The 21738-nt window shown below is 38.1% G+C and overlaps 1 protein-coding gene across 4 annotated transcripts in view; it reads right to left on the bottom strand.

The window, feature by feature from the left end:
* mad1l1 (mitotic arrest deficient 1 like 1) overlaps positions 1 to 21738 on the bottom strand; it is a 246651-nt gene that overhangs the window by 91857 nt on the left and 133056 nt on the right. For 2 of the 4 annotated variants that reach the window (XM_058995955.1, XM_058995956.1), the window contains exon 17: positions 11844 to 12049. The exons of 1 other annotated variant lie outside the window; for it this stretch is intronic. In XM_058995955.1, coding sequence (XP_058851938.1) covers positions 11844 to 12049 — 206 coding nt within the window. The remainder of the gene's footprint in view (positions 1 to 11843; positions 12050 to 21738) is intronic. One more of the 4 variants, XM_058995957.1, reaches the window with a different exon arrangement.

The raw sequence follows: 21738 nt of genomic DNA on the forward strand, positions 1-21738 counted from the left end.
CAAGATGCATTAATGCTGTAATGGTAGCAAAGGTCTCAGAGGAGGCCCAGGTAGCAGCATGGATTGGGCAGGGTTTAGTTTTGCCCCTATATTAACCCTACCTTACCCCATGGGCCTTGATGGACCCTGAAGATGGTTTTCTTCCAAGGCTGCAACAGAACTTGATGCAGATTAAATTTATCTCTTTGAAGACAGTTCTGCCCTGGTTTTGTGACCCTCTACTGAGATCCCAGTCACTAGAAATGCAGTAGGCATTTCTTTCATGTAGCCAGGGTCTGACCTATGGTAACCTAAACAGTTGAATATAGGCTGAAGCTCTCCTGAGGCACAGTGTTTCCTTGGGGGTCTTAGGTGGTAGTCCCACCAAAACACTCTAGCCACCCTAGGGTGGGACCTACAGAGTAACATTACCAGCTAGGTACCATGTTGGAGATTGCAGCAATGTGAACATTGATGGAGAGTAGGTAGAACCCTGGTGAAACAGGTAGCCGAGGTATGATAATAAATCTAGATAGAAAGACTCCAAGTCCTGCAACAATTTTGGCTCGCACCCGAGGATGACTTCCTTCAATTAATCTGTAAGATCTGAAACCTGAGTTTCCGCCCTTTAAATTATTATTTTTTTGACCTAGTACGGTTTGTACTTGTTCAGATAGCTGTAGCTTTTTAGTAGTTGCCCTTCAGTCAGCTAACATCAACCGCAAAGTGTTGTAAACGTTGTCCTGTTGTTCTGGACAGCACATCGCTGCTCCACTGTAGGTGCAGAGCACCGCTTCTGATATTTCCAGGATCTCAGCAAATGTTTGAATTTGCAATTTCTTCCCAAAGGCAGCACAGGGCTTGAGTTACCAGTGAAAGACATTTATTGATATCAACCTTTTTTGAAGTAACAGTGTGACAGCATCATAAAAGCTACTTAAGCTACTTGTAGCTGTTGAGACTGACAAAGTGCAGTGTCTCAATCTATACCTTATACAGAACACAGCACAGATAAATCTGTGTTTAAAAAGGAAACAGCAAGGATGTTACAGATTAATGTATGATGTAATGCATGGTGAAGTTTCACATCGGATGACCACACATTCCAACTTACTAAAATCACAAACAAGTGTTAATATCAGAAGCCTTGATACAATTAAAATCGGTGCATTTTTTTTCATAACTGTTTATACATCTATGCTCCTAACATTGGAAACGCAAAGCACCATGTGCTTCATTAATTTTCCTGCAGTGCCCGATGCTAAATGTACATTCTGAAAAACAGAGAATGAAGCATATCTGAATAACCCAGCATATAAATGTTGTTAACGACCTCAACCTACAGTATGTATGAAGAAAGAAAGAAAAAGAAAGAAAGAAAGAAAGAAAGAAGACAGACCACCAGCAGCATTCAATTATGCACCTTGGCAGATCAAAGATCAGCTCAGTTGTTCAAAAGGGAAGAGACTTTCCTGTGCAGAGCCAAACTGCATGCGCATCAGTCAATAATTTCCTTTGAACAAACATCCATCAATCTCAAACTGGCATCTAGAACTGCGCTATTGAAGCAAAGGATGATGGGAACATGCTTTAGATACAGTAGTGATGAGAGTGGAAAGCAAATTGAAAAAGAAACAACACTGGTAGAGTAAAACAGCAACAATTAAGTTACCAAAAGATTTTTTATTTAGATTTTTTATAGAACCAGGTGCAGGGTATAAAAGAGGAGCAGTCCGATTGCTCGGAGCTGCTGAGTAGAAGGAGGCAGATGAGGTGCTCTGCTTCCGAGCAGTCGAGAGGCAAAGAGTGTGCAATTTAAATCTGTTTGATTTTGTTGGTGGTGTTATGTTTGGTGGGGAAACGGCTTGGCCGTTCCACTTATAGTCAGGGTGTTCCAGAAAGTTTAGTTAGTGCTCATAAAGTGCTAGGTGTTTGTTTTGTGTTTGTTTTATTTTTGTGAATTAAAAATAGCACGTCAGCGCTTGAAAAAAATCCATTCCTCTGTGTGTGGGGTCTGTTTTTAAAGGGGCTACGAACCCGAGTGGCAGCAGTCCGTTCACAATATATATATATATATATATATATATATATATTACTGAATGGTGATTTAACTAAAGAACTGAAATGTATAAAAGAGTGGGTAAATATTGGGAATGAAAACAGCATAATTTATCTTATGTACAAATAAGGAACATATTTGATCCTTTTTAGATTTTACTCTCTTATACCGTATGTATGTTCAATCTCTGTGTTAACGTGTTATTATTATTATTATTATTATTATTATTATTATTATTATTATTATTATTAATAACTCATTTAGCAGATGCTTTTATCCAAAGCAATTTACAGAGACTAGGGGGCGAACTATGCATAAACAACTGCTGCTGCAGAGTCACTTATATCACACCCGAAGGTTACTTGCTCAGGGTCACACACAGTGAGTCAGTGGCTGGGCTGGAATTTGAACCAGGAACCTCCTTGTAGTAAGCCCTTTTCTTTAGCCACTGGACCACCAAGCCTACTTAAAAAGATGCATAATAACTTTAATAGCAATCTTTAATAGTGAGTGTAATTCACAGTAAGCACTGCTGTTGCTGTTCGTGGTGCTGAAGAGTATATGTAATATATTCTGTAGAAAATGGTGCTAAAAAGTAAACATTTTTCAGTGAGAAGATGCACTTAAAATTATGCCCTGAAAATACATTAATCAATTTAAAAGATTTTCAAAGATAGTCTGCAGCTATTTCTTTTGTCAACGAAGTGTTAATACCATGACCTTCAGCAATTAACATGCAGAACATCCACAACAAGCCAGCTGTTTTCTAATACATTTATAAAACACATTTGCGTCAAAACAAAGACCTGTTTTAATGGCATCATTAGGCAATCCCAGTAGCATTTTCTCTATTCAGCCACTATAAATAAAATGCCCAGAATTATCTGACGTTGAAGATAATTTAAAAGCTCCTCCGACAAAATCAATTTGGCTTGATATGAAACAGCACTGGTGAACGGAAGGTGAAGTCTATAAAACCATCAACAACTTCAAAATCAATACCTCATCAATGACAGAGTTGAAAGATACTGTACATCCCAGCCATGCCCCATAAAATGCACCCTTAGCTTTAGTTAAATCACCATTCAGTAAAATACCTACAATCATGACAAATCAGGAAGTTTGCTTCTATTATATATACAAGTCCTAAGATAGTGTGCACCATTACTTTTAATCAGTACGTCTAAGAAAACTATCACAAGGATATGAGTAACAAATGCAGTTGCATACCTGGAATATTTAATTTTACTGCCATGAAGAAATCGCCAAGAAAACAATACAGATACAATACCATCTTTAAGTGTCTGCTCAAAAACATATCTGGTCACTATGTCTAAACTTAATCTAAAAAAGTTCAACTTCAGATGTTTCATATTAGGAGAGAAGAAATGACAACTTTACTGCCCTTCTCCAAGCTGGATTTGAACCTGCTTTAGATCATTAAAATCGTCAGACAAAAAATGAAGTCCAAGCATTGCTAACCCTAAAAGACTATATGCAATAAAAAAGCCTAAAGCAATTGTCAACACGACAGGTGGAAGCTGTGGGAAGAAGACCCTGTGGGAGGAAGCAACCAAAGAGGTCAAACAAGGACCTCATGCTGTTTTGATGTGCATATACTGCACGGTATGTTCCAGTTGAAGGGTTTGATATCAAATCTATCATTCAAACATCAGATACTACTCTTGCTTGTAATACTTTGATTGCCAATTATTATGGTTTATAATATACAGTAGTTTATCAATGAATTCTTTACTTTAGAAATGGGTGCATGGATGGAACATCAGGGACTTAATGTCTTACTGTTTTATTTCATCCACGGTTTTATTTGCTCATGTTTATCCTTTTCCCCCTAAAAATTAAGTTTAGATAACGTAGCTAAATAGAAACACAATGCCAACTACGGAGCACAACTTACCGTGTAACTGTACACATCCTGTAACATTATTACATTGTGTGTAGCTTTATAAACACCTACCCCAATTAAAGATCTGTCCATGAAAAATATACAAATGTGGTTATTTCAAAACAAAAAAAACTGAACTACTGTGACAGAGATCGAATGAGTCTTAGTGTTAGATCTCCCTCTCGACCTGTGAGAGCACGGTATACGAGGAACAGAGTACCCTTAATGAAATGGCACGACAATTTATTCCGTAGGGTAGATGGAAGTCGGTCAGTTCGGAAGGGGGCGGAGCCATGGCACCCAAGCTCAGTGACCCAGACGGTAAGCGGCGTGGCATCCGAGGACTGGAGGAGCGGATGCGCTCGTTAACCTCGGGGTCATGGGCGAGGGTCTAAATAGGGGGCATGGCTTGAGTGATCTGTTCCTTTGCATATGGTTAAGTTTAATAACCGAGAAGGAGCCCGTACTGTGAGGAAACCGTGAGTGTTCTGTGTCTGTGTATTAACACTGTGTGTCTTGTGTGTTATTTGTCACAGAGGATTACTGAGCACGATCCGGAGCTGCAGCCGCAGGCCAGCGAAAAACCCGGACTTCACCACTCACCTTTCACTACCAACTGTCTTTGTGTTTGCACCTTTTAGCACTTGAATCACGCACTGTCTTTTGTGTTCGTGTTTAGTGTGGGTGTCGGAACGGGACTTTGGGGTTGCGGGTCAAACCCGCGGGATTATAAATTAGAAGTGATACACGCCGCTGTATCACTTCCAGCACTATTATCATTTACAGGTTTTGCCTTGAGGCTCTGGACATTTACAAAAATAAATAAACACCCTTGCACCTGTACCAACGTCTGTCTGTGTGATTCTTCTGCACTGCACTCACCTGCACGTCATTACCACTTTGCCACAACTACTAATACTATTATTGCAATTATGTTACTTGCATGTTGCAGAGATACTCTGGCTCCTGGATGAATCATTTTCAACCAAAGTTACAAATATGTTACTTTCATTGAGCATTTACTAGTTACTACTGGAATTTAAACTCACAACCTACAGTATGATCATAGCAAATAATAACTTAAGATCAGCATTATGATAAGTGTGATGGGCTTCTGAGAGACAACAGTAATAGCAGTTGCTTATTTTGGAGGCTCTAATAATGTGCGGTTGTATATGCAAGACCCATGCAAGGCACAATAAAAAAAATTAACAAATAAAATAAAATACTAATACAATATAATCTTCTGCGGTTATATTTTTATGTACTAAAATTAAAACAAGAACTAATAACCACACTCACAGGTATTGAAATTAGTCTAGCTTTCTTGTCCTGAGAAAAATCTATTACATTTCTAGACAAACTCAATCCATCCAGCTGACAGTCAGGTTAACAATAGATCGATCCAAAGTTGAAAACTGGCAGGGTCTGATCTATTAATAGACGTCTCCCAAAGCAGGCTGCAAAAGGTCGAATACAATTGAATTTTATGATGATGTTTACAGATGGAACAAATTTAGCACAGCTTTAATCCGGTTACAGTCCCTGCGAATGGAGCATGCGGAAGCAAACACGCAACCAGTACTTGGGAGGAGAGGCACGGCTGTTCACGGAACTGTCGGAATGTATTATCACATTCCAATTTAAGACAATATGGGAACAAAAAACACACCACTAAACCAAATCGAGAACACTGTGTCGCTTTATTAAAACAGAAAATACCCGTCACCATTAGCATTTACTTCCAGTAAGTGTATTTGTGAAGGCTCTGTTTTAAATCCAAAAACTTACGAGAGATTTCATTCAAGTAGGCAACTGAGCTTTTTTTTCTCATCTTAAAACAGCTATAAACTGTAATGGCCTTAATTAAAGATTATCTATCCCAGAAATCCTGCAGGCACTTTAGCAATTTATATATATATATATATATATATATATATATATATATATATATATACATATATACATATATATATATATATATATATATATATATATATATATATATATATATATATATATATATATATACACATATATATATATATATACATATATATATATATACACACACACACACACACACACACTATCGGTCAAAAGTTTTAGAACACCCCCATTTTTCCAGTTTTTATTGAAATTTAAGCAGTTCAAGTCCAGTGAAGAACCTGAAATGGTACAAAGGTACGCGGTAAACTGCCAGAGGTTAAAAAAAAAAAGTTTAGGTTACCAAAAACTGAAAAATAATGTACATTTCAGAGTTATACAAAAAGGCCTTTTTCAGGGAACAAGTAATGGGTTAACAACTTACAGCTGTTCTGCAGCAATGGAAGTAAATTAAGCCTTGAAAGTTGATGCTAACAATTCGTACAGGTGTACCAACTTTTGTTGATTACTTACAAACCCTCTGTCTGTATAAAAGCAGTGTTGGAACAGACTGTGTTACTACACCCTCTTAAGCATTATTTGGACAGTATTGTACTGCAGGAAGTAGTATATTGCTCTCATAATGGCGAGAAAAAGGCAATTAACAAAGGAAGACAGACAGACCATTATAACCCCTTAAAAGTGTAGGTCTTTCCTTTAGAGAAATTGCAAAGAAAGCCAAGATGTCAGTGAGTTTCCTACACCATAAAAAGGCACTTGGAAACTGGAGGAAACTGTGACAGGAAGAGGTCTGGCAGACCCAAAGCCACAACAGAATCAGAAGACAAGTTTCTGAGAGTCAACAGCTTGCGTGATAGGCGGCTCACAGGACAACAGCTTCAAGCACAGCTTAACACTGGTCGAAGTAAGCAAGTCTCAGTTTCAACTGTGAAGAGAAGACTTCGAGCTGCAGGTTTGACAGGTCGAGTGGCAGTAAGAAAGCCATTGCTACGATGGCAAAATAAGAAAAAGAGGCTTGCCTGGGCCATGAAGCAGCGCCAGTGGACTACTGAAGACTGGAAGAAGGTCTTATGGACCGATGAATCAAAATTTGAAATCTTCGGTTCATCACGCAGGGTTTTTGTACGCCATCGAGTAGGCAAAAGGATGGTTCCTCGGTGTGTGACACCAACTGTCAAACATGGAGGAGGAAGCGTGATGGTCTGGGGCTCTTTTGCTGGATCCAGAGTCGGCGACTTGCACAGAGTGAGTGGCAACCTGAACCAAAACTGCTACCACAGCATTTTGCAGCGCAATGCAATACCCTCTGGTATACGCCTAGTTGGTCAGGGGTTCATCCTACAGCAAGATAATGACCCAAAACATACCTCCAGGCTATGTCAGAACTACCTTAGAAGAAAAGAACAACACGGTAGGCTTCAAATCATGGAATGGCCAGCACAGTCTCCAGACTTAAACCCCATCGAGCTGGTTTGGGATGAACTGGACAGAAGGGTGAAAGCAAAGCAACCTACAAGTGCAACACATTTGTGGGAACTTCTGCAACAGTGTTGGGAAGAACTTTCCAAACAATATTTGATTTCCATTGTAGAAAGAATGCCACGAGTGTGTTCGGCTGTTATATCTGCAAAAGGTGGCTACTTTGATGGAGTAAAAAATTTAGATTAAATTTTGTTAAACAAAACGATTCCATGATTTCTTTTTTATTTCCAATTGTTTATTTGTTCTATGCTTTAATTTCAGAGTACATTGAGACATTAAACTGTGTAAATTTCAATAAAAACTGGAAAAATGGAGGTGTTCTAAAACTTTTGACCGGTAGTGTATGTAGATAGATTATATATATATATATATATATATATATATATATATATATATATATATATATATATATATATATATACATACACATACAGTACCGTGTAAAAGTTTTAGGCAGGTGTGAAAAAATGCTGTAAAGAAAGAATGCTTTCAAAAATAGACATGTTAATAGTTTATATTTATCAATTAACAAAATGCAAAGTGAGTGAACAGAAGAAAAATCTAAATCAAATCCATATTTGGTGTGACCACCCTTTGCCTTCAAAACAGCATCAATTCTTCTAGGTACACTTGCACACAGTTTTTGAAGGAACTCGGCAGGTAGGTTGGCCCAAACATCTTGGAGAACTAACCACAGTTCTTCTGTGGATTTAGGCAGCCTCAGTTGCTTCTCTCTCTTCACGTAATCCCAGACAGACTTGATGATGTTGAGATTAGGGCTCTGTGGGGGCCATACCATGACTTCCAGGACTCCTTGTTCTTCTTTACGCTGAAGATAGTTCTTAATGACTTTCGCTGTATGTTTGGGGTCGTTGTCATGCTGCAGAATAAATTTGGGGCCAATCAGATGCCTCCCTGATGGTATTGCATGATGGATAAGTATCTGCCTGTACTTCTCAGCATTGAGGAGACCATTAATTCTGACCAAATCCCCAACTCCATTTGCAGAAATGCAGCCCCAAACTTGCAAGGAACCTCCACCATGCTTCACTGTTGCCTGCAGACACTCATTCGTGTACTGCTCTCCAGCCCTTCGGCGAACAAACTGCCTTCTGCTACAGCCAAATATTTCAAATTTTGACTCCTCAGTCCAGAGCACCTGCTGCCATTTTTCTGCACCCCAGTTCCTGTGTTTTCGTGCATAGTTGAGTCGCTTGGCCTTGTTTCCACGTCGGAGGTATGGCTTTTTGGCCGCAAGTCTTCCATGAAGGCCACTTCTGACCAGACTTCTCCGGACAGTAAATGGGTGTACCAGGGTCCCACTGTTTTCTGCCAATTCTGAGCTGATGGCACTGCTGGACATCTTCCGATTGCAAAGGGAACTAAGCATGATGTGTCTTTCATCTGCTGCAGTAAGTTTCCTTGGCCGACCACTGCGTCTACGGTCCTCAACGTTGCCCGTTTCTTTGTGCTTCTTCAAAAGAGCTTGGACAGCACATCTGGAAACCCCTGTCTGCCTTGAAATTTCTGCCTGGGAGAGACCTTGCTGATGCAGTATAACTACCTTGTGTCTTGTTGCTGTGCTCAGTCTTGCCATGGTGTATGACTTTTGACAGTAAACTGTCTTCAGCAACCTCACCTTGTTAGCTGAGTTTGGCTGTTCCTCACCCAGTTTTATTCCTCCTACACAGCTGTTTCTGTTTCAGTTAATGATTGTGTTTCAACCTACATATTGAATGATCATTAGCACCTGTTTGGTATAATTGTTTAATCATACACCTGACTATATGCCTACAAAATCCCTGACTTTGTGCAAGTGTACCTAGAAGAATTGATGCGGTTTTGAAGGCAAAGGGTGGTCACACCAAATATGGATTTGATTTAGATTTTTCTTCTGTTCACTCACTTTGCATTTAGTTAATTGATAAATATAATCTATTAACAGGTCTATTTTTGAAAGCATTCTTACTTTACAGCATTTTTTCACACCTGCCTAAAACTTTTGCACAGTACTGTATATATATATATATATATATATATATATATATACACATTATATATATATATATATATATATATATATATATATATATATACACACACATACATACAGACGTGCTCAAATTTGTTGGTACCCTTACAGCTCATTGAAATAATGCTTCATTCCGCCTGAAAAGTGATGAAATTAAAAGCTATTTTATCATGTATACTTGCATGCCTTTGGTATGTCATAGAATAAAGCAAAGAAGCTGTGAAAAGAGATGAATTATTGCTTATTCTACAAAGATATTCTAAAATGGCCTGGACACATTTGTTGGTACCCCTTAGAAAAGATAATAAATAACTGGATTATAGTGATATTTCAAACTAATTAGTTTCTTTAATTAGTATCACACATGTCTCCAATCTTGTAATTAGTCATTCAGCCTATTTAAATGGAGAAAAGTAGTCACTGTGCTGTTTGGTATCATTGTGTGCACCACACTGAACATGGACCAGAGAAAGCAAAGGAGAGAGTTGTCTGAGGAGATCAGAAAGAAAATAATAGACAAGCATGGTAAAGGTAAAGGCTACAAGACCATCTCAAGCAGCTTGATATTCCTGTGACAACAGTTGCAAATATTATTAAGAAGTTTAAGTTCCATGGAACTGTAGCCAACCTCCCTGGGCGCCGCTGCAAGAGGATTATCGACCGCAGATTGAACAGAAGGATAGTGCGAATGGTAGAAAAAGAACCAAGGATAACTGCCAAAGACATACAAGCTGAACTCCAAGGTGAAGGTACGTCAGTTTCTGATCGCACCATCCGTCGCTTTTTGAATGAAAGTGGGCTCCATGGAAGAAGACCCAGGAGGACTCCACTTTTGAAAGAAAAACATAAAAAAGCCAGACTGGAATTTGCTAAAATGCATATTGACAAGCCACAATCCTTCTGGGAGAATGTCCTTTGGACAGATGAGTCAAAACTGGAGCTTTTTGGCAAGTCACATCAGCTCTATGTTCACAGACGAAAAAATGAAGCTTTCAAAGAAAAGAACACCATACCTACAGTGAAACATGGAGGAGGCTTGGTTATGTTTTGGGGCTGCTTTGCTGCGCCTGGCACAGGGTGTCTTGAATCTGTGCAGGGCACAATGAAATCTCAAGACTATCAAGGCATTCTGGAGCTAATCGTACTGCCCAGTGTCAGAAAGCTCTGTCTCAGTCGCAGGTCATGGGTCCTCCAGCAGGATAATGACCCAAAACACACAGCTAAAAGCACCCAAAAATGGATAACAACAAAACATTGGACTATTCTGAAGTGGCCTTCTATGAGTCCTGATCTGAATCCTATCGAACATCTATGGAAAGAGCTGAAACTTGCAGTGGAGAAGGCACCCATCAAACCTGAGACAGCTGGAGCAGTTTGCTCAGGAAGAGTGGGCCAAACTACCTGTTAACAGGTGCAGCAGTCTCATTGAGAGCTACAGAAAACATTTGATTGCAGTGATTGCCTCTAAAGGTTGTGCAACAAAATATTAGGTTAGCGGTCCCATCATTTTTGTCCATGCCATTTTCATTTGTTTTCTTATTTACAATATTATGTTGAATAAAAAAAATCAAAAGCAAAGTCTGATTTCTATTAAACATGGAATAAACAATGGTGGATGCCAATTACTTTTGTCAGTTTCAAGTTATTTCAGAGAAAATTTTGCATTCTTCATTTTTTGTGGAGGGGTACCAACAAATTTGAGCACGTCTGTGTATATATATATATATATATATATATATATATATATATATATATATATATATATATATATATATATATATATAACAAAGCCAAGCACTGATGGCACACTTCCAATTGATAGCACTGATATTCTTTACCTTTGAAAAACCTAGTTACTGTATAAACCCTATAATTCTGATGGATCCTAATTATGATAGAAAACCATAATAAATCCACAATTCATATTATAGTGGAACCCCAATAAGAACAGTTTTTCATATTTCTTCCACAAATATTAAATCATAAAAAATATATATAAAATATTGAAAAAGATGCCTGTGTGTTTTATTAAAGTCTGATAAAGTGTATTAGTATCAAGGGATGATGGGAATGGGTGATGGTTTTCAACTCATCACCTTTAAATCTTAATTAAGTTACATAATTGTGCTCCAGTTTCAGTACAGGTGCGGTTTTCATAACGTGGGAGTTCTAGTTTTTCCTGAGCAGTTAGCAATTTAATGTTTATATTGTTAAAATAAGGTACTTCAATTGTGGTAAGGAGAGGAAAAAAAAGTTGCACAAAACAGACCTGATCTGATCTAAGGTAACATTAGGTAGTGTAAGATTAGTGCTAATCAGGGTCTGTGAAACCATTCATTTGTGTCACTTATACACTGTTGGTTATTTTAATCACTGTTCCAATCATCACATTCCGATGGCACCGGTCGCACTCAATTGATCCTAAGTGAACCGACGTCACTATGATGATATTGATATTTTATTTCCCTTTATTTAACCAGCAATGCATTATTGCCTACCTTGAAGAGCAGGCGGTCGTCCTTGTGCTCTGCATACATGGAACTGAGCTGGTACTGGTTCTCAGTGGTGATGTCGATCTGGTACCCAGTCAGTGTGTAGCACACCGCTCGAAACTCCTGGATCTTATCCTTAAACACCTCCTTCAGGCGCTGGTTCTTCAGCTCGGCACTCTCCATCTGTTTACGCAGATCTGCGAACAAGAGGGCTAAAACAATGAGATGGAACTTCATTTTGGATATCCTACAGTAACAATTAAATATGTTATTATGCAAACACTGTAGCGATCTGTAGAGATGGGTTATGGTATGCCGATGACATACAGCTCTGTAAAACCTGTTGATACCCTGGCTGTATCAGCCTTAGCTGAATGCTTGACTGATGTGAAGAGGTGGATGTTCCAAAAATGTTTACAGTTAAACTCGGAAAAGACAGACGTTCTGCTTTTAGGTTCTCAGCAGCAACTAGAAGCCACAAAAACAGATCTGGGCAATTTCACCACAAACATAAAAACAGAAGTGAAAAATCACTAGGTTATTATCATAACCCTGCTTCCCTGGAATAGAAATGTTAACCATTACCGAATGGGTGTTTACCTTCTAAAGACCCCTGAACCTGAATACTTTTTACTGAAGCTGCTCTTTGAGCCTGTGACGCAGTCATGTCCCCGCCCCCAATGGAACAAAAGGGCTGCAGTCATAGATCTCAGTGTCATTTTTCCATCAAGCCTGCTGGTTAACATTTCAGCAAACTAGGGTTATAATAATAACCTAACGTCCCTTTCAAGTACGAAATGTTAACCATTACCGAATGGGTGAGCATACCCAAGCCGTCGCAAGGGCATGACTGCAGAACAACCGGAATGCCAGTGTGGAAGGGGCTTTAGCGCAGGCCATTCTTTTGAATTTTTTTTTTTTTATTATTATTATTTTTTTTTAAAGTGCTTAAACTCGAAGGAATACAGTATACATTGGTACATTTTAAAAATGTCAGCATGGGCAGTCTTGGGTACATATAAACTGTTTCTGCTACAGTCAGTTTGAGTAAGTCCTTAACACTCTATGAGTATTGATAATGCCACCAGCTAGAATACTTTTGATATTGACTTTCTTTCACTGTGTGCGCAAACTGGCAGTGTAGTCGCCTTCAGAGAAATTTGGAACAGGTCAAGTTCGACAAACAAAATTGATTGACCCAATTTCCAGATCCTATGTATGCCTGTTAAAGGCAATAAACATATTATATGTACATACAAAAAAATTAAATACAATGTATATTTTCTTAATGGAAAATAAGCAGCAAATAGATAGATACCTGCCTTTATTGTTCCATGGGGAACCATTTTAATTGCCTGTGCGCTATGAAACGCACACATATATTTTATGTTCATACATTATAATAAATATTTCTCAAGAGGGGCACCTACAGAATAAACTGCTATGTATTATTTTATTAGGACTGGCTGCTTTGAAGAAAGTTGTATTTTTCATCAGTCGTGAAATAGATATTTGAATATATGTTATGTATTTAACTCGTCTTGCAGAAGGAAAAGCACACAACTGTTGTGCAGCAATTCACTGCAAAAGCATTCAGTATTGTCTAGATAAGGTCAATGTCTAATGAACCCAGCCCTATAAAACAGCATACTTAGGGATGCATTGAAAAACACTTGTTTCAATTCTCTTTCTGATTCCACCTTTTTCTTTTTTTTTGTTTTTAAAGACGCTGAATCCAATTTCAAGGACCACCAGTAACACATTCTCCATATTATTGATTACATTTTTCATTTCAGAAACCTGAATGCCAAACTTAATGATTAGATAATCATATTCATACCCTTTGACATAAGTACACTTATTTTTTCATGCCCACAGGGACTAAGGGGATAAGAGGCCTAATTTACAGGCAGATGTGCCCAACAATCTTACAATCTGTTCCACTTAGCATCAGCTGTTTAATTTTAATAGCATGTAAAAAACTACTAAGTAGTTTTCTAGTATCAAAGGATGTGAAATAGAAGATGGCGGTAAGGTTGAATGCAAGAAACCTGGTAAGTTTGCTGTATTGCATGTATTTGTTTATTTCTAATTAAACTTAACTGACAGGGAACCCAGTGTCAATGGTTTCCCAGTAAGCTTAAACCCCAAGCAGTATGCATTGTCAGCTGGGCTACTATTTGTCTACTGGGCAGCAGCTCATAAGCTGAAGCTATTCTCAGAAAAATCAACTAACCTGTCTAAACAGGCTTTACAGAGCAGGAGCACGATCCACTGTTCTTAATAGCTCGACTGACTGAGAAAGACCACACATTATTCTCATCTGAAAGGCACAGGCAGGCACATTGAATTTGTGTGCTCTCCATACAGATCCAGGCAAGTTCTTCACTGTAGAGTGAAACAGTGTGACACAAAACTAAATTTGCCCTGCAGAAGACTATCTAATATAAACAGACTATATAAACAAGTTTATAAATTAATACAGGCCCTTAACTGATTGCAAATGTCGCCTACTTTGTTTCACAAACACCAATTTATTTTTTCCTTTTTTGTAAAGTAAAATGAATGTGACGCTTGAAATGAATGTGACGCTTGAAATTACTTTTACTATTATACATTTATATGCATTTCATTTTTCAAAATAGTTAATTATAGCATATTGGTATTCAGGGGTGTCCAGTTAATGTAAAACTTGCATATCATTGATGAGACTCTTGTAGTGAAAGCCAGCAACACTACCTCGCCACTAGTGGTATGATCAAAACCAATATCCAAAGATCCTTGTGAAAACCTACTCCTTTTGTAAGACAGAACGAAATTAAATTATTCAAATTCAATTAACATAAATGTAAATTATCTTTTAATACTTAATATTTTGATGTATAAGCTGCAGATCAAGTTTACCAATTACGAAAGAGACTGTCTGGCTCTCAAAACCTCATTAAACCACTGTTTTGTGGAAAGCAGTTTGTAATACAGATGTAGCTGTAATGTAAATAATTACCAAATTTGAGTGATCCTATTAAAATAAGTGTAGTGTGCGTCAGCAATCCTATGCATAACTGGACATTCCAATGGTTAACTATGTAAATGTATTTAGATTTATTGAATTTATCTCTTTGGAAGCGATATGTTGCAGTGCTCCTGGTTTATATATGAAGTTTCTTGTGAAACTGTTTGTGATGGCAAGCCTGAACATAGAATACAGAGATCATGTAAGGACAATACCTGGGATATCCAATGACTTAAGGATCACTACCATCATCAGCAGGACAAAAAATGCCTGTTCAATATAATGTATAGCTTGCAGGTTGGGGTTTAAAACAGCAGGTTGGGACAGATTTAGGAGGCCTAACTACTGTTCAGATGCACAGTTCATTTAAGATGGATGACCCTCCTTTTTACTGTTTCAGGCCAGATGGCGGAATACAATGATTTTAAAAAGAGAAAGGAATGAGAAATTAGTTTAATTTGTCAAAAATCAATTTAGGATAATTGTTCTCATTTAAGGACTTCACTGGAGTGGTTAACAAAAGCAAAACAAACACGACTGAATCTTAGCTGAAAACTAATTCCCTTTTTAAAAAGGTATAGCTGGTTGAAGTCTAACAATGCATAAAGTCACAATATCAGTATACGGAACACGAGAAGATAAATGACACATTACAATGCAGATGATTATCACGATGGTTTGTGTGATGTGTAATGTAACAAAATGGGTGCTGTGGAAATGACATTCAAATGGTTCTTTACAATGGGATATTTGTTTTGGGGGGGGAATTAATCAAGCCATGGGGATTAGTACCATATAAAATTGTAATGGTCATTGTTAAGACTGCCACTTTTGCCAATAATAAATTGTTTAGAAAATCTATGAACTATAAAACTACAGTACCCTCCGCACGTTACACATGCAGTGTGTACCGGGACTTGCACCGGGTCGATACGGTACTCATGGGCATGGTAACCTCAATTATGTTTTGTTTTTACCTCCAGCCGGAGCTAAGCAGGCTGTAAGGAGAGCACAAGTCCGCAGACTCAAGTTGCTTGGAAGGGACGACAGGAGCCGCCAGCTTCATGCGGAGCACGAGGCCACTGCGGGAAGTAACAAGCAATTGGCTGTGTGCAAAAATTGTGTAACTAGTAAAACTAATAATACAACGGCAATAAATTAAGTCGCATTAGTATGTAATATGCCATAGCAAAAATATACGCAGAAAGAAGTAACAGTTAAAGTTGAACCGACAGGTTCAGTCTGAAAAGAAAAAAATATGCTGGTAGCTTTGTGTGCAGTCGTCTTATGTTGTCGGGGGGTGGGCATGACTGCGTCACAGGTGCTGGTGCCCAGCTTTGGTATATCTATTCAGGTTTCGGGGTCTTTACAGGTAAATACCCATTTGGTAATGGTTATATTTCATACTTGATAGGGAACTAATTATTACAAAATTAATTAGATCTAACACCCGCCTGCTGTGAATGTAGTAAAGTATTTTCACCCTCAAGAAAAGTATACTCAAACAAGTTAAGATATACGCCTTGAGTTTTACTTCTTAAGTCATTTTATTGGAAGTGTAAATCTATTTTAAAAAGATTAACGTGAATGAAGTTCCCACTCATTCGTCAGACCACCTTTCATAGTTACCAGTGGTATAACGATTTTCTGTTATGTGCTGTAACAGTCAATTGAAGGGGTGCCAGACAGAGTCAGAATACACTGCACTACCAACTACTAACTAGTCTGACACACGTTACCAGGACTCAAAACGTACCCACACCGTGTAAACCCTGTATAGAGTCAGCCAATGTATGTACTGCAATTAAGCATTCAAGGCTAACAATGCAATATAAAATACCCTGGTTATTCAATGTAACTTCTATCATTTCATACAAAACTCACACACTTTGGTGGCCACCGATATAAAATAAAACATGCCATTGAAATCCCACTTTTATCAATGTAATTCACAAACCTAATTCTGTACAAGGCTCAAGGGAATAAACCCTTGACTATCCAATTAATCATATCAGTTCTTTAAGAAGGATTACAATAGTTAAAAGCAACATTTAAGAAATTACAAAATGCAATAGTCTGTTTACATAATCGATAGGCAACACAAATGCAAATGAACGATCGCAGTGAAAACTGGCAAACTCAATTATTATTATTATTGTCCTTCCATGCTCTGGAACTCGTATAATGAAAACTATACTTTGAGAATTAGGTTTGGCTGTGGTGTCATATACAAAGCATGGCTTCACAATGGTTAACCAAGGTAGAGCAAATAACTAGTTCATCGTTTAGCCATGAAAAAACATGGTGTAACATGCTAAAATCTTAAAACATGTTCAAGATACCTTCTTGCTGATAGACCTAGGTGCACTTTGCTCTTATTAATTTTTACATCCCACAATCCTTCAGATCCAAGACATAATATTATTGTCTTACCCTATTATCTCTCTAGATATCCTGCACTGTCTAAAATTGCAGGGTTTTATTCACAAAGCGACATTTAAACCCTCATATTATATGCAAATTACTAGTCTTTTGTGTGCATTACACTACTGTATTACACTACTGCAAAATCAATGTCATTGATAAACTGCAATTGTCATTTCCACCACAGCTTTTAAACTGTGACATATCATTATAATATTACTCATGTACAGCTTGGCAGGCTTCGTAGAAATTATTTGAAAAGACACCAACAACTATTCCTATACAACTCATTGGAACGAAACTCTGAAGTGTGCCACAGAAACGAATTAAAAATGTTCAAAAATCACACCAAAAAATATGCGGATCTCCTGGCGGATTTCATTAAGATTCTCTTCAGTGTGTTCAAAGAAGTCTCTCTCCAAGAATCAATAATTACATGAATATTGAATTAACCCATGCTCTTCATAGAGTTTCTTTCATTTCATTTCACATATGCCAAATTGCTCTCATTTACACTTGCTTGCAATATGGAATTATCTGATATACATCAACTGTTCTAAAATAGTCACTGAAACACAGTGGCATGCGGTGACTTTATCAAGGCATGCAACATTGAGGACAGAAAAACACTTTCTTACAATGTAGGCTACTAACAGCGATTCAATAAACCAAATACCACAGATCCATTCACAACTGTACACCGCTTTGCTGAAATACTGTTAACGCTTTTCCTGCTTTTCTACAAGTACTTACTACTTCTGGTTTTGGTCTTCAGTTTATTTTTTTATTTTTTTTATTTCCGTTTTTTGTTGCAAAGTCTCTTGCACTAAACAGATTAGTCAACAAACATTTCATTTTTTCCATTTTGATTTTGACAAGTTTGCGTGCCGCTCAGGGTTCAGTCAAGGAGGATTCAATTCTACGGTTGCATGCCTTGCCAACGTTTTCCAACGCATGGCCACAACGAAGCAAGTTGCACACTGCATCGTGTTGCCTGGGCAAACTGATGCAACTTGGAGCTGCCAAGGCAGATTACTGGCATACCAGGCTATCGTATACTTAATGTTGTAGAATAAACATTTTTCTATCATATTCTTAAAAATGTTGTGGAATCGAATATATTCCAAGGCATGCAATGCATACATAGATGGCACACCACTGCTGAAATATCTGTCAGAGAAACAGCAAAACCCAACCCTGAATTTATTTCAAAGCAAATGGATGCATAAAGCAATCCTGTGAGGGTTCTGTAGCACAAACTATATGTGTAATCCATGCTGAATTGTAGTACCCCAACAGTCAGCTTCATATGAAGCAGGGCGAAAGCAAAGAATACACTAGAATCTCATTTCGAATTCCTGATAAGGAATAAAGAAAAAAATAAAGTTTGGGTAAGCTCCTAGCAGATTTAAAAACCTTGTAATAAAAAGGCATGAATCCTGCGCTAACCCACGTAGTATCAAACAGTTTAAACTACAATATCTTCAAATATGCTAAATCCATTTCCCTGCTGTCTGTATGAATACATTTCAGAAGCTAGACTCACTCTAAACCAAATTCTCAGCATACACAGCTCCTTTAGAATTAAGGACGGGGATTTTTAATCCATGTTACATTTAGTCAACTATTATTTTTCATCAGCTTCTTGACTCTTAAAATTGTATCTAACTACAGAGATAGGTCCATACACCTTGATTTAAATTAGAATGGATTATTGGGATCACAGCAGCAAGGGATTAAACACTTTTGGCAGGTCAAACAATCCATAAAAGAAAACACAAACACTCGTCAAATAAGCACCCCCCCCCCCCCCCCCGTCCCCCTCCCCGTCCCCCTCCCAATCCCCGTAAATATCTTTATTATGTGTGAGAAAAAACTATAAACACAGCCTGGGTTCCTGCTAAAATATCTGGCTCTTCATCAAAACAAGTCATATTAATGCTAGATAGTTCTTGCTAAACAAATGGTGTACTGCAGAAAACCAAGAGAACTCAACAAATCAGCTTGTCAATATTTTTGCTGACCTACACAGTATCATGCAATCATCACCTACATTATTTATAGAACAGATGTTAATAACCCGATGCAAAGAAAAATAGTAATAAACCGAATTTAATTTAATTACATTCATGAAGGTTGAGGGTGCCAATTTTTTAAACCTGTGATTCTCTACGTTACATACAAGAGCATGTTGATTTCATGTAATGAACTTTTGCTTGTGGGTAGAGGGTCTGGTAATCTAAAGACCTATCAATTTCAGTGGGGGAAATAACGTAAACGGAAAGGACAGGACAGGGTGATACAGTTTCCAAAACTTATTGTCAAGATCACAGATGCAGCCAAACAGTCGTACAGCAGCAAGCAGCGCTCCACTGACACACCCCATGCAAAGACAGAGATGTGTTTCAATTAGTGGGAAAAGGAGGTTAGAAGTGGTTGACTGAAATGCAAATGAGGGCAGCCACAATTTCACTTGAAAGTAACCAAAGTTCACTGGAAAGTTCAACTTCACCACTTCTTTCAATTTAGATTGCAATAAAAAAGGGGGCCACTCAGCTTTTTAAGAAAAGTTGCACACACAGCAGTTACTCTGCTGAAGCTTGAAAAGAGGAAGGACATGAATAATTAAAAATTATAACATAAAGACCACAGGTAGTTAATATATTGCATTATTTATCATTCAATTCTATATATAAAATCCAAATTGCTTCTCATCTCATTATAACTATTGATTAACGTCAAAAGATCAAGATACATTATTTAAACATTAACTCTGTCGTGACATGAAAAGGTTTAGCAATTTAAATTACCCCTTATAAATACCATGAAGAATAAAAAATGAACAGCTCCTGAGTGGCGCATCTGGTAAAGACGCTCAGGGTGGAGTGCAGGATGCGCCCTATAGCCTAGAGGTGACCGGTTTGAGTCCAGGTTATTCTATTGCCGACCATAGACGGAAGCTCCCAGAGGGCGGTGCACAATCAGTCGAGTGACATCATCTGGGGGGCTTAGGTCGGCCAGAGTGTCCTCGGCTCACCAGCGACCCCTGTAGTCTGGCTGGGCGCCTGCGGGCTTGCCTTAAGCTGTGTTGTCCTCCAACGCTGTAGCTCTGGAGGTGGCTGCACGGTGAGTCTGCAGTCTGAAAAAAAGCAGTTGGCTGACGGCACACGCTTCGGAGGACAGTGTGTGCTCGTCTTCGCCGAACCCGCATGGTGGTAGCGGTGAGCTGCGACTAAAAATAATTGGATATGCCAAATTGGGAGACAATAATTGGCGATTATTAAATTTAAAAAAATAAAATAAAATAATAACGAATAACAAATTAACAAGTTGCTTGTGTCACATGCATCTAAAACCCTTATAACAAGTACAGGTGAACTCCACTTATAACAGACCAAGGGACAATGGAAATCAGTACTTTATAAACAAAGTAAACTCAATTTGAAATGCTGTATGGAACTGCGAACATAAGTACCATAAATATAAACAATACAAGAAATTTCCCATTAAAGCCCATGTTTGGCAGGGACATGCCTCCTCAATACGTTGTAAACGGAACTCCGTTCTAACAGGATCCGTTATAAGTGGAGTGCACCTGTATTAGCACGATAACATAGAACAGTAACAAGCAAGTCAAAGTTTGCCTATTGTGGCCAAAAAATGAAAGGTTTAACGTAACAATACCCAACATCACTGTCGTCTCTGCACATTTTGGTTTAAAACATACAAATACACCAGCCAATAAACCACTAACCACACTGTATATTGGACATCCACAGTCGTTCAGACAATCACAGGTTTGTGCAACATGGTGTAGACCACTTCAAATAGAGCAAGAGAAACCATCACATGCTGTAGTTAGTGCTATAGTTATGTGTTACAAACCCAGTCACTAAAGCAGCTTGTTTCAGTATTACAAAGCTGCAATCTTTGATTTAAGTGTTTGTTGCACAACACTTCCCAGTAAACTCAATTTTAACCAAGTCTTAGTTGTATGGGCTCTCAGTGACTGATATACAGAAAGTATATATACCAGACTGACTATTGTAATTATTAAAGTATATTTAGTTCAGGATTACTTTTAACTAGTTCAATAGTGTGTGACCAATTTACTTGCTTTGTGCTGTCCCTGCTACCACAGCTCAAGCAGGTGTCTGCTAAATCAGATTTGTTGCTTCGCTTTAATGTCAATCATTAGGCAGACAGAAGCCAACTGTCAGTCATGCTGCCTTATTCCAAGCTGTCATAATGTGACTGACATGGCATGACAACAATACTTTCTTCTATGGAAACTTTCATGTACAAAGCATCTCAAGGCACCTTACAAACAAGACCCAAACTGCTGCATAGCAAAGGCCTTGTCAAGTAAATTAGTCTTTATCCTAGACCAGGGGTGTCAAATTCGTTTTGTATGGCAGGCTTGATCAGATACCCTGGTGCTTGATGCTGGCCAAGTGACAGTTA

The sequence above is a fragment of the Acipenser ruthenus genome, chromosome 22 (genome assembly GCF_902713425.1).
Source record: "Acipenser ruthenus chromosome 22, fAciRut3.2 maternal haplotype, whole genome shotgun sequence".
Taxonomy (NCBI): domain Eukaryota; kingdom Metazoa; phylum Chordata; class Actinopteri; order Acipenseriformes; family Acipenseridae; genus Acipenser; species Acipenser ruthenus.